The 14611-nt window shown below is 43.5% G+C and overlaps 1 protein-coding gene across 1 annotated transcript in view; it reads right to left on the bottom strand.

The window, feature by feature from the left end:
• Positions 1-14611, bottom strand: part of OCA2 (OCA2 melanosomal transmembrane protein) — a 504847-nt gene that overhangs the window by 367056 nt on the left and 123180 nt on the right. The window contains exons 5-9 of the mRNA XM_045448936.1: positions 14394-14451; positions 12288-12360; positions 3749-3909; positions 1504-1586; positions 79-232 (exon numbers count right to left, since the gene is read on the bottom strand). Coding sequence (XP_045304892.1) covers positions 79-232; positions 1504-1586; positions 3749-3909; positions 12288-12360; positions 14394-14451 — 529 coding nt within the window. The remainder of the gene's footprint in view (positions 1-78; positions 233-1503; positions 1587-3748; positions 3910-12287; positions 12361-14393; positions 14452-14611) is intronic.

Below are 14611 nucleotides of genomic sequence, written 5' to 3' on the forward strand. Positions count from 1 at the left end.
GCCCATCCAAAACATCCACATGTTGAAAGACACTTACTTGTGAGCCCAAATAAATCTGAGAGCTGACATGAAAGTTACCTCAAATATAATCAGCATGTAGACCCCAGCAAGGATGACCACAGCAATGATCACTTGTGCTTCTATGCTTGCACGGAGATACTGATGAGCCATCAGAAGAGGAACAGCCTGGGTCTGCTGGACAGAGGCTCGAATGCTGATAGAAACAGTATCTCTGTAGAATGAAGCAAAGATATTACTATTAGTAAAGGAAACCAGACCCTATGTCAACAATTAGTGCCTGTTTCCTTAGTGTCCTTCCCAACACAAGTTATCTATGGCCATAATGAGAGCCCAAATTAATCTCAGAGTGATTTAGCCCAATTCCTGACCTGGCAGACAAGGAGCTCTGAGGGTATATATGAGTAGTGTGAGATGCAGACACAGCCTCCCTGCGGTCAGATCCATCTAATGTAGATCCCTCAGCCCCCACCTGGCAGTATCTGCTTCATGGCAGGTGCCACCCCAACAATTAACAAGGAGCAGGAACTTTCACATTGGTTCTAGCCATTTAAAATTAAAATTCTCTTTCTCTTCATCACACACTGACTGCTTTACCTGCTAACAAATAGCAAAGCCAACCATTCTCACATGACAGTGATTTGGAAAAGGGCCACATGTAACCTGAGAATATATAGACAGGTTGTCACAGATAATGGGGGAAAGTACCTGGAATAATAAGCATCCAAATAATTAACAGTATGTGGCATGGTGAAACTAAAGCATTTTTCTAAAAGTTCGGTCAGCAACTGTTGTGAGCCAAACTGTGTCCTCCCAAAATATAGATGTTGACACCCTGACCCTAAATACTTCATAATATGACTATATTTGGAGACGGAGTCTCTATAGGAGTAATTAAGTTAAAATAAGGTCACTAGTGTGGTCCCTAATCCAGTATGACTGGTATCCTCATAAGAAGGAATAGGGACAGACACAAACACAGAAAAGACCATGTGAAAACACAGGAAGTAGAAGGCATCTTCAAACCAAGGAGAGGGGCCTCTGAAAAGACAAACTCTGCTGAACCCTTGAGGAAATAAATTTCTACTTTTTAATTTATGCAGTCTGTGGTATTTGTTATTATAGGACTAGCAAACTCCTACAGACATACTATGGAGTGGCATTAAAGAAAAAGAGAAAGAATCCGAAAATTTCCTGGAATTCTCCATTGTAGAGCTTCATAATATTAATGACTATAAAATCAACTATAAAATACCATTTGCTTCAAAATGGACCCTGAAATCAATCCTCATTTCCTGACACTTGTGGTTATGATGCCCTCCTACATCCCTCATGTTCATAGTCTCCCCAGTTAGAGCATCCCATCCAAGTCATATAATTGATCTGGCTATTCGTGCCAAAAATTTGAGTCTCACGGGTCAAACTTTTTAAGTGAGCATGTCTCAGAAGACCTTCCCTCAAGATCTTTGATCACCTGAGACCCACCTGCTCAGTATCTCAAAGGTCCTGCTCACCACCAAGCGCTCACTTCTTCTCGGATTTAAAAATACAGTCCAATTCTGAGTGACCTGTAAAAGTTGAAATATAATATCACAGTAAGGCTTTGAACCATCACCTGGGATTCAGTGTTATTCAGTGTACGTGTTTGTTTATAATAAGGAGAAAAAGAGGAACAGCAAGGACTTTTTACACAACTCCCAAATCCCTGACACTAGAGCATATCCAAGTTGTATGGAACTGGAAATTTCTACATTATGAAGGGCTTTAAGAAAAAAGAATACAAAAGTACACACATAGAATTAGTATAAAAGATACAAAGGTATAGATGTCAAAATGATTTATTATGAGCAAAATAAATCACTGCACTTTATGGGAGACTTGGAATCTTCTGAGCCCTCTGAGGCAACTCATGAAAATGCTTACTTACAACTGCCTCCTGCTTGCAAACTAGAGACAAGTCTCCACACCCATGTCACAGGAGCACATGAGAGGCAGGATCCAAGGATGAAGCTCCTTTGCTGTGGGCAAATCCACCCCACATCTTCCTGTCCCAAGCAGGGTAGTGGAGAAACCAGCTGAGGGGAGCCAGATATGAGCAGAGAGTGGGGGCTGGCTGGGGCAGCTGAGGGGCCAGGGAAACTTCAATGGGAGGACGGGAGTCTTGCTGCCCAAAAATCATGAAGTAAATGAAAATAGGAACTCTGAAATTAGTCAAAGCATGAATGATAATTCATATGTTCTCTTAAAACACTTCAATATTTGGAAAGAGTATATCAGAAAAAGCCTAGTAATAAAGGACTTTTGTGTTCCTCATGTTTCTGAGCTGGATTTTTGTGCTGGCACTGGAGCAGAGAAGCTCAGTACAGCCCCATGGGCAGGCAGTTATGTCAGCAGGCTGCAAAGGGTCACATCTTCTTCCACCCAAGACTCACAGACAGAGCAGACAGATGTGTGCCCACCTTGTCTTTACTGAGAAGCCGTTGCCATCAGGCTGTGCATTGCACACAAGGAAGCCAAGTTTACGTCCTAAGACCACGACCAAGGCAACACTTTTAGAACACTGGTGCTGCATAGACCATCACCCATGAAACTGCAGCTTAATTAATAATGATGCCTTTGCTCTGTGGACCCTGTTCTGCATGGCAGGAAAATAAGAGGATGCTGTAACCCATCAGACACTCTGTTTTGGATAACACAGCATTGTGCAACAGCAGGGTTTCCTTCTCTGGATTATAATAGGAAAAACCCATGAACTTCATACACAAGTCACCATAATAATCCCAGGGAGTTATCAGGACTTGGGATATAGATCAGGATGCCCAGAGAGGGGCCAGGCCTTGTCTGGGCTCTGGGCCATGGTGACAACACCACTGCTGACCTTCCTTGCCTTCAAAGTATGGGAGCTAAAGATGGTCTAGGAGACACTAAGTACAAGAGCCTATTGCTTTAGAAGCAGAAGGTTTAGGAAATTATGCAAGTCTTAACTACTTGGTTAAGTGTCCACAAACCCAAAGGAACTGTGGTGTATCTTCTATACCATAAGGTAAGGCCCAAGTTTAATTGTGATTTAACAACAGAAAACTATGTTCAAATATATATTTCCCTGAATTGTCCAATAAAATCATCTGAATAAAAAACTCACAAGCCTGATTTTACTGAAATTGCAAGAGTTTTATAATTATCTTAGACAAAAGGAGAAAAAATAATTGCAAAGACAAAGCAAAAGACAGGGCTTGCCTAAGAATGGTGTCATCAAAAAGAATGAAATCTTGCCATTTGCAACTATGTGGATGGAACTGGAGACTATTATGCTAAGTGAAATTAGTCAGAGAAAGACAAAAATCATATGACTTCACTCATATGAGGACTTTAAGAAACAAAACAGATGAGCATAAGGGAAGGGAAACAAAAATAATATAAAAACAGGGAGGGGGACAAAACAGAAGAGGCTCATAAGTATGGAGAACAAACTGAGGGTTACTGGAGGGGTTGTGGGAGGGGGGATGGGCTAAATGGGTAAGGGGCATTAAGGAATCTACTCCTGAAATCATTGTTTCACTACATGCCAACTAATTTGGATGTAAATTTTAAAAAATAAAAAATAAAATTACAAAAAAAGAATGGTGTCATTGCCTTATGGCTTCCCATCAAATCCACTCAAAAGGAAATCAATTTATGAAGAGATGAAGTGAGTTTTTTCAATTCCTTTTAAGTAAAGTATAAGTGTAACCTGCTGTGGCCGCCGCCGCCTGGAGCCTGGAACATCGGCCTGGGTCACCTCCACCACAACATGTTCTTCTCTTCCAGTATGACTTGGGCCACTGGCCACCAGGGCCCCTTCCAGGTCCACCTGGAGCAGTGTGGAGTCCACATGGCTGGTGAGGTTTGAAGCTGAGGCAAAGTCAAGGTGAACCACAAAGCATGGAAGAGAGGCCTAAAGTGCCCCCACCACCCACTCAGTGAGTACCCTCCTCAGAAGGTGCACACAGAAATGCATATCCAGGATGTTTCCTCCAACTGTACTGCAGCCATTGACCACTCCTTATCTCCTCAGCACCTCACTCCTGACATACACATTGGTTACACTGTGTTTTGCACTGCAGAAATTGCATTTCTGACTGTGTATGTTTCAGGTCCTCTGGTTTAACCTCTAAGTGGTGGTGTCTCCCCATTCTACCCTTATCTCTGCTTCTGCTTTTGCAGCCAGCATAAAACTCCTGCCCAAGTTCCTGGACCCATGGTGAGCTAGTAGACAGGATGGCTGCATGACTGAACAGATACACAGATCAACATCCATGCCCAAATCCTCAGGTGCCAGGTCTCTATTTGTACAATGAGAAATCACAAAGAGAACTTAAAATAAGAATTCTGAAGTCAGCTAAATAAGTGAGAGGAGAGAAATTCCCTCAAAGTGTGTTAAGGGGTCTTGATCAGGGAAGAATTATCAGGAAAAGAGGCTTTTTCCCCACACAAAATATAATTCCCATGGTACTTACTCCCCACTGCAGGCTCGTCCCTTAGCACTTACATCCTGCATTTGGGTGTTGCACAAACATAGGGGTCTGTGCGACTCAGCCCTTCCCTCTCTGTTCTGGGCCAACTCTTGCCTCTGCTGCAAGGTCCTGGGGGACATGACATGGATTTTACAAAGAGGCTGGCCCAGTCATTTTCATCCAGAAGAGAAAATTGTTGTAGGTGGAAAAATGAATCTCAAAATAATCTATGTTTTGTATAAGGCCTCAAAAGTCTTAGCAGCAGCTCACTAGTTGTAGGAAGATTCAGAAACCCTAAAAGAAACAGGTGGTTTATGGAAGAGACTTAGGGAAAAGGTAGAACTTCACTGTTGCCACAGTGTATACAGGATTTTCATTGAGTGTTGAGTGCCAGTGAATGGTTAATCCTTTTTCATTATCCATTTCCTCCAGCAAAATATACTAGTTTAAAAAAATTATTATACAAACACATCCTGGTAAAGAAAGCGCTTTATCAGCACTGTTGTCTATAAGACAGCCCAGAATGTGCAGCTGTCCCCAGCACTTGGCTGGAAAGCCTCTCCACATACCTATGCTGCTACTTGGGTTCCATCAAGGACAAATGGAAACAGAAGTCACACATGAGGCAGGATGTACCAACAAAAGGCCCAAAGAGACACTGCTGCTTCTGCCACGCCAAAATTACTCCTGTCCTCGTCTTTCCCCTGATCAAACACAAGATACAGGGTGGGGAGAAATATTTTAGTTCAGAAAGGATTCTAGAGACCTTGCAGAAACCCAGGAGATGGAACAGCACCACCTAGAGGCTAACATTGGAAAAGCAGTGGCTTCTCCCTCAGATTTAAGGAATGTTTGTGGAGCATCTATTGCATACCAAGAAATAAATGAATAAAAACCTGGGGGTTAAGGGGCATCTCATGACCTCTTGAGGAGACAACCATATAACAAATCACCCTGTGATTAACTAATCACATGGAGCGCACACAAAACCACATAGACACAGGACCACATTTACTTCCACCCTTCCTTTCCTCTGTCTTTCTACATGCCCACCATGTACTTAGGATTCAAAGCCCACTGAGATGCTCTGGTGTCATCTGTGACTTCCAGATCACAGAAAACAGGAGCCTCTAATCAAGCCTCATCCCTGCAGGCAGCTTTGATCCTTGACTTGCAGACATATTGAACTATCTGCCATTCTCCTAACACATAGTACCCTGCCTTTGCTTCAAATGCCTTCTCCAAGTATGAAGAACTTCTGCCATCTTTTGAGATCTCACTCAAGCTCTCCACTCCTCTCTTAAAATCTTTGCTTGTCATCTACGACTCCAGTGGATCCTCTGTAGATTTGACTCATGCCATATTGCAGTTTGTTTAAGATTTTTCTTCCCAACTGGTCTCGCTCCTCAAGAAAAGTATCTGCATCTTATTCATTTCGCTACTTCTCTGGAGACTAATTTAGTTCTCACCACATTAGACGCCCCCCAAAATACTTATTTTACCAATAAATATTTGTTTACAGCATCATCCTTGAAGTCCTCCAAACATAGATCAGAGTCCCTGCTGGGGGCGGGCAATAGAGAAGTCAGAGAGAAATTGCATCCTTCCTCTGACCGCATCAAAGAAGTCTCCTGCCTTTCCCATTACCCAAATCAAAGCCATTTTTCATGACCTAACTTGACATGTCTTCCATGAACCTTCTTCCTACTCTGTGAGCCCCCTAGACCTCCCTCCACCGAGTTCCTGGTTAAGCATCTTCCTGTTGTCCTCTGAGTGTGACCATTGACTCTGCACTGGTTGTCCAAGTGTGGGCAACTGTCCTAGAGGTGTATGTATGGTAGGGAGAAAGACACATAAAACACTTCTGAACAACAGGCAATGTGCTGCTGCTGGACATGGAACAAATCCACAACAGCCTGAAGAGAGGCCTTCATTTCTGCCTAAACTGTAGAGTCCCCTTGGATTTACCCTTAAGTTTGCTACAGTGCCTATCAAATGCCAGGCTCATTAACACTGGCCAGGACTTCCTCCTTGACCAAACTTGAGTCGGGCTCCTCTGAGCCCTCTTCTTGATTAGTCCTCAACTTTGGCCTGGTGAGCCCAGTTTATTGAGAATCCCTTCTCTCCTCATACACAACCAAGTTCCCCTTGGTAATTTTCCATCCTCACCCTCATCCTACTGTAGATTCCTAGCTTCCCCTGTTGTATTTGGAGTTGAGTTCAATCTCCCCCCGCCCCCCGCCATTGCCAATAGTCTTAAATAAAGTCTTCCTTACTGTTTAACTTATGCAATTTTTCTTTGACACAACTTTTGCTTAGTTGAACTGAGGTAAGAAAGTGGGGACCCTTTGGACCCATCTTCATGATAAAAATGGGAGCAATGTCATTTGATAAAGTACGAAACTTTTAACATTGATCAATTCAATAAAAATAAATCTATCTAGTGCCAATGTATTTTCTCCAGTGTTTGGGACCAAATGGATGAATGATTGCCCTTAATTTCTAGACTGGTACTGACCAATCAAATTCTATGTGGTGATAGGAATGTTTTATATCTATGCTGCCTGATATGGTAGCCACAAATCACATTTGACTATTATGCATTTGAAATATGGCTGGTGTGAATGAGGTAGTGAAACTTTAATGTTATTTACTTCATTAACATAAATTTAAATTTAAAGAGCCACTAGTGGCTAGTGGCTAGTGGTTACCATATTGGAGAACATAATTATGAGGTAGTATAAGGAGCTTAGGATGTAAGAGAGGAAGAACAGGAGGGGACAAAATCCTTTAATGTGTATAGTGTTTCCTTTATGTACTTTGGGAGCCCAGATCTACTATGAAGGGTGTGATGGAAAATGGACCATATGTCAAGAAACAAAGAAAAATAATAGAAGGGAGGAGGGAGAGAAGAAAAGGAGGAAGGCCAGTGAACAAGCCTAATTAAGCTGCTTATATTTAACCTGGCTTGCTGACCATTATTCACCTAATGACCTGGGAGCCTTGAACATGTCTCCCCCATAATAAGCACAGAGAACAACTCCGGGAAAAAGAACCTCAGGTGCCTGCAATCACAGTCATTTCCTGTTTCACAAAGCTTCTAAAATAACCCCTACAATTACTGAGGTGACAAAGCCTGATTGTTACAAAGAAAACCTCATAGGAGAAAAGGTAGCTTTGTTATTCTCCAGTTAATGCATACGGGAGCTTTCTCCAAGATCACTTCCCACTAAAACACACACCCCTAGTGTCTGTCATCCAGGCCTCTTACTCAGCTCGGTCCATCCAGGGGTCTGGCCAGAAGTCAACAAGGAAGAACAATGGGGTTCTTCACTAATGAGAACAACAATGAGAACACCACTACTGACTTTCAAAACCAGGCCAGAATCACTGCCTGCCTCAGACCTGCACAATAACACCCCTTTGCTGAGAATCACCTTCAAAGGTCCAAACTCTGGTGCACAAGCTAGCTTTTCCCCAGTCTGCCCACACCTTTTGTAGATACCATCAGCAGTTGGCTCTCTGGGGACATTTGAGGGAGACCTATGACCTCTGATCTCTCCTTTCACAACCCCCCTCAGGAAGTTCTCAGCCTAGGGTCCTTGAAGAAGGTCTGTGAGCTTCCAGAAACATATGGGAAATCTATTATGTTTTCTGAGGAACCCACAAGAAGCTTAAATCAGCCTTAATTAGGGTTAATGATTGACAGAGTGAGTCTCTTTTTGACCAAACTTTAGTCATGCACCTTTGAACTCTCTTCTCTAAGACTAAGCCATGACTTTGGGGGTTCTGTGTTTATCTCTGCATTGTCCAGTTTTAGCAAGAATCCTGGTAGGTTAATTTAGTCAGAATCTGCATTCCCCATATCTGATCACACTCAATATCTGATCAGGTTCCTCATGCCCCACCATCCTTAATTGATGTCTGATCACTCTGGCCGGCCTACAGCAAGAATCCAGTGAGGTCAGCTTGGCCAGAGTCTCCTCTCACCCCTGATGCTTCCTCTTGGTAGTTTTTTATCCACTGCCCCCCACCCTGTTCCTTAGTTTTAAAGTCCCAGTTTTCAAGTTCAATCCCTCTCCCACACTGCAGTGGTCTCTACAACTATCACTAGGTTTCTGAATAAAGTCTGACTTGCCATCCTTCACAAATGTCACTAAACATATAAGAGCCACTCTGCAACATCCCTACCATCTCACACAGCTCTCTCTATCCCTTCCACTTCTCTTCTGTCTTCACCCAAATATACACGCTGCTCAGAGAACAGGAGAGAGACCTCCCCAGTTGCCCTTGCTGCCAGGAGAAACCATTTTTGCCTGCCAGCCACCAGGATGGGCCTAGGCTCATTCAAGTCCCAGGAAAGGCCTAGTGTACTTGGGCTGCTTTGGAAGGAAGACTGTGCACAATGCTGTAGAATAAAAGTGACAAGGTACATTTCTTGGTGGGATGAATAGAGGACTCTTATTTGTTATTATCTGATTTTATCCTGTTATATCCTTACTTATGCTTACTTATGATTTCTACTAACTGCTAAGGTTCATACAGGAGTTGCCACAGTACAGTAATAACCCAGATTCTCCAAAATATTTCCCTCTCCCTATCTGGTTCTCACTGAAGACTGTTTCTGGACAGTATCCAGCCCTTCACTCCAAGCTCTTGGGTCAGCCTGGACAGCAGGCTATGATCACCTACAGTGAAGTCCCATGAAGGGAAGGCAGCATCTATCCTATAGGGACATCATGAAGCCAGGCCTCCACACCTTTCTTTGAGAAGGCTCAAGGAGGAGCTGAGGAAAGCAGAAGGATATCTTAGTTTTGTTTAATGGAGATGATATAGAGGTAAGACATATGAATGAAAAACAAAGCTCATAAAAATCACAGAGCTTTCCAATTCTCTCACAGGGATATACATCTTTACCTAAAACTCAGACACATTTTTAAAGTGGTGAAGCAAACATCAAGACTTTAGCAAGCCCTTAGATGGACAACAGAGCTACCCTGTCCTGAGAGCAGGTACAGATGAGTGCTCTCATTTATTAAAGGGCAGGGATCCACCATGCACTGCTCACCAGAGCCATCTCATGAGCCCACCTGAAGGCCTTAAGTGCCAGGTCTTTCTGGAATGTTGCTGATACCCTGTGGGTGAAGAGTGGCTCAGCTGAGTGAGAGGATATTCTGGGGAACTCCCCAGAAGAACTAGAAGAAACAATAATATGTGATAGCTTTTGGTGACTGCAAGGAAAATTATCCAATTTCCTAAAATTTCAGTGCACCCAGCTTATCAATTGAAGATACTAGAGAAAAAAATCTTTCCATGTAGCTCTATGCATGATTTAATTCCTTTTAAAAGGCAATAATCAGAAAATAAAAGGTAATTATCATAAATACTTGAAATGGACACATCTGCCTCCTCTTCTCCCTCCTCCTCCACCACCCTTCTCCTCCACCTGCTTCCTCTTCCTCCCCACTCCTTTCTCCTCCTTGCCCTCTTCTCCTCCTTTGTTTGCTTTCCAAGATGTCCCTTCCTCAGGACCTACCACTAACCCTACTGCTCTAAGCAGGACTGGGAACTTTAGGGGATTTCATGCTTCAATATCCTAATCCCAATGTCCATTCTAAGAGAGGGTGTGGGCTCTGGACTTCCAGTTTCATTTGGGATACATAAAGAGCTAGAAACACACCAATCCCACTCTCACAACCAGAAAACAGGGAACAAATGTTAAGTTAATGACTTATTCTATCAAGAATGAGGCTGCATCACAACACCTAACTTGAAATCTAGAGTAAGGCAGGTGAATGCGGGGAGGAACAGGGCCAAGCATTGCTTCCCTGAGACAGGTGCTACCACCACATACAGAAGCAGGCAAGATTAAATCAGAAAATTTTTAAACAGCTCAAGGTCAAGTGTGGGCTAGCGTGAGACTTGGGAGGCCCTGGGAGCCACAAAATAGGGGTGTTAGCATCTTCTTGTACGGTTTTGCTCCAGGGACCCTAGCAGGTGCTCACAGGGAAGATATGGAGAGATTGAGAAGACTGGTGGAGAAACCTTAATTTCCTGGGGAAGCACATCAAATCTGGTAGCCTAAGGGCACAATGTAACCCCAGCAGCCAGTAGTGGCAGGAAAGAGGGGAAAGTAACTCTACCCCTCGCAGAGGAGTAGGAACAGTGCACAGCCTAGCAGACAGCTGGAGAGAAGCCAAGCAATTCCAAGTGTCTAGGATATTAGAGGTTACCATGGCAACCACACACTGCAGCATAGCCGAACTCTGACTAGATTTACACAGAACCCCAGCTAAAGCCCACAGTGTTATGGATTGAATGCTATGTCCCCCTGCCAAATTCATATGTTGAAGCCTTGACCCCCAGTGTGGCTATGTCTAGAGATGGGGCCTCTAAGGAAGTAACTGAGGTTCAATGAAGTCATACAGTGGGGCCCTGATATGAAAGGATTGTGTCCTTATAAGAACAGCCACCAGAGAATGCTCCTTCTCTCCACATACACATGCACACACACACACACACACACACACACACACACACACACACTGAGGAAAGGCCCTGTAGGACATAGGAGGAAGGCAGCCATCTGCCAGCCAGAAAGAGAGCCCTCACCAGAAATCAAATTGGTCAGCACCTTGACTTTGGACGTCCAGCCTCCAGAACTGTGAATGATAAGTGTCTGTTACCCCCAGGCTGTGGTATTTTGTTAGGGCAGTCCAAGTTGACTAACACACTCAATATCTATTATCCTATACAACACATCTGGCTTTTATTGACAAACTATGAGGCCTACAAAAAGACACGAGAGAACTTGATTTGAAGAAACCAAGCAGTCATCAAGCCCAGATGACACAGCCAAAGAAAAGAACCAATGAATTTAAAGAAAGGCCAGTAGAGGGGCACCTGTGTGGCTCAGTCAGTTGAGAGTCTGACTCCTGATTTCAGCTCAGATCATGATCTCACAGTCATGAGATCGAGCCCTGCATGGGGCTCCATGCTGAGTGTGGAGCTTGCTTAAGATTATCTCTCTCCCTCCGCCCCTCTCCTGCTCACACACTCTCTCTAAAAAAATAAAAAATAAAAGAAAGAAAAGAAGAGAAAAGAAAAGAAGAGAAAAGGAAAGGAAAGGAAAGAAAAGAAAAGAAAAGAAAAGAAAAGAAAAGAAAAGAAAAGAGAAAAGAAAAGAAAAATATAGGTCATTAGAAACCACCTAAGCTGAAATGCAAAAGGAAATGGGTAGGGGTACAAATCAGAGTATCCAAGAGCCCAGGGGAGCCAGGCCCTAACTGGAATGTGCCAGTTGGCTATCATCATCACCCCAGGAGGAACCTCACCACCAGCTATCCATCACAGTCTCACTAGTGCTTCTCTTGTCTTCTGTTCTGGCCTCATGTTTCATCACATGTCCTGCAGTAAGGGGTGCCTGGGTGGCTCGGTCAGTTAAGCAGCAGACTCTTGATTTCGGCTCCGGTCATGGTCTCACGGTTCATGAGATCGAACCCCACATCAGGCTCCATGCTGACAGCGCACAGAGCCTGCTTCTGATTCTCCCTCTCCCTCTCTCTTTGCCTCTCCCCAGTTTATGCGTGCTCTCTCTCAAAAATAAATAAGTGAACTTTAAAAGAAATTTTTTAATGTCCTAGAGGAACACAATACTCATGAGAGGAACAGTGATCACCTATGCTGTGACCTTCAGTAACAGTTGTAATAGTTCTCTGGTGTCTCTGTGAATCTCAACCATGGACAACTATCCTTTGCAGTCTACAGACTGGATACAGTAGCTTTGCAGGGGTGACACAGCCAACAACTGCCAGAACTTTCCTTGATCTGGATACAGGCTGAATAAAATCTGTAACAATCAGAAACATTTAATGATAGATTTATAGCAGAAAAACAATAGGATTTAAATAATTTTGATAAAATTTGAAAATATGGGTATGATAATGGTGTTGACTGATGTATCCAATATTCACCAGCTCACTCTAAATAGTTTTTCTTAGATATTAAAATATAAAATTCTGATTCACTATATTATTCTCCACTATAATGGATCTTAACTATTGATATTTGTTGATTTTAAGTATTAACCACCCAGCCACAAAATTAAATCATCAGAGGTAGGTAAACGTGGTTTTCCCATACTGGAGGAACGGGAACACAACCCACGTGATGGTTAAAGTATGTTTTGTGGAATTCGCAGAGCAGCTTATACCTGATCAGAAAGTACATTGAAGTGATCATAAAATGATTGTTACAGAAGTTCAAAACAAATTCCTCAAATCACCAAAACTTTATCTCCCAGAAGAAGGCTTAAGACTAAACAACATGCTCAGGTCATACCTCCGGAAATCAGTGGGGGAATTGGCCCACCCTTCCTTCTCCTTGAAAATCCCAGTCCCCACCCCACCACCAGCCTTGTTAAACAGCTGGAGCTTCAGAACCACACATTTATGTGAATAGGAAATAAAGAGGTAAACTGGTAGCCAAAAAAGTAAACTCATGAAGTTTTCAGAGTTCAATGTAATTGTTTCTTATTTCATGCATAGACTTCCTTTCTCTGGGCCACTGCTCCCCTCCCTATGGGTTTTTAAAGGGTTGCAGGTATTCAATTCAATTCAGCCAGTATTGACTTCATGCACCACCCTTGCTGCTCAAGATGCAACATTGCTCTCTATATGTCACACTTAGAAGAGGAGACTCTTCTCATGCACAATCTTGCACACATACACAGAGCCCCAATATTCATGTCCACAGATACAGATAATGAAAAATAAGTATTCACAGCCACATTTGGTCATGTGAAGTTTCCAGCCATATAGCGTTCAGCATGAGCCATAACCACAGGCTGCCTACATAGAAGAGCCATGGCTACACACATCTTGGAATCTACATTGCACAGTCATGAAAACACCATTCACACACCCCATCCTTGCTCACAATCTCACATGCTGTCACAGCAGCATGCACCAACCACCCACTGGGGTCTTCAGCAATGGTGCACACAAACTATCCTATGTCAATGCTGAAAATTGATACACCCCCAGAATTAAGACCCCAAGCACAGATACAATCTTAAAATGATCACAGACCACAAATGACCCACATGTCCCACACAGGCATTCAGACACACAAACACACAGCCAGACACAGAGGACCTCACACCCACATGTGCACACACAGCCAGGCATGTACACACACATGTGTACACATACAGATATGCACACCTGGGCACAAAGAATCTTACACTCATTTGGCAAAAAAATTTGAGCACCTGCAATGTGATTCCAGTGAGGACTACATCAGGATATAAACCACACAAATGCAGCAAGACACCTGACTCTTCCTGTCAGAGGGCATACTCAGGTCACCTCCAGAAACATGGCTCTGCAGTCCTCCCTTATAATGCATGGGCAAGTGGAATTGGAGAAGCATCCAAGAAAAGGGCAAACAGGGAGCTTCATTCCCTCCCAAACAGGGCAGCCCAGTTAGATGGAGGCCTAGAGCACCATCTCAAAGGGACACTAAACATTCTTGGGGCCACCCATGATGCTGGACATATCCTAACACAAATAGTTTTATTGCATGTGGTTGAAAACAGAATTGGCAAGCCACTTTGAGGTGGAAAGTTAGATCCAGGGAGTAAGCTAACTGCTTCTATAGAGCAAAGCCAAGTCCCCAGGTCTTCTGTTGTGTCACATGTGGATCACAGCAGTTGAGCATTGCTAAGGGGATGCCTCCCTCACCAACCTCAGCCCACCATCCCACATGCCCTCAGCATCTCCTCCAAAGAAAGTGTGAGCGCCATATCTCAGGTGCCTTGCTACCCAGCCCATGGCACCCCATGGCTCTGCTGACCCATCAGCAGAGCTCTGTGGTACTCACAGAGCACACCACCACAAAGACAAACAGGCTTGCAACTTTCAGCCACCGTATACAGCACCTGTAAGAGAAAAAGTAGGCCCCAAGTCACACCAACAGCAGTCCTATTTGCATCTGTCTAGTCTGCCAAACCTCAGACATCTTTATGAAGCTTTGGGTAATATCAATCTCAAAGCACGTTAGAAATTCTTTCCATAACATGGTATGAAGGAAAACACTGC

The sequence above is a fragment of the Leopardus geoffroyi genome, chromosome B3 (assembly GCF_018350155.1).
Source record: "Leopardus geoffroyi isolate Oge1 chromosome B3, O.geoffroyi_Oge1_pat1.0, whole genome shotgun sequence".
Classification (NCBI taxonomy): Eukaryota; Metazoa; Chordata; class Mammalia; order Carnivora; family Felidae; genus Leopardus; species Leopardus geoffroyi.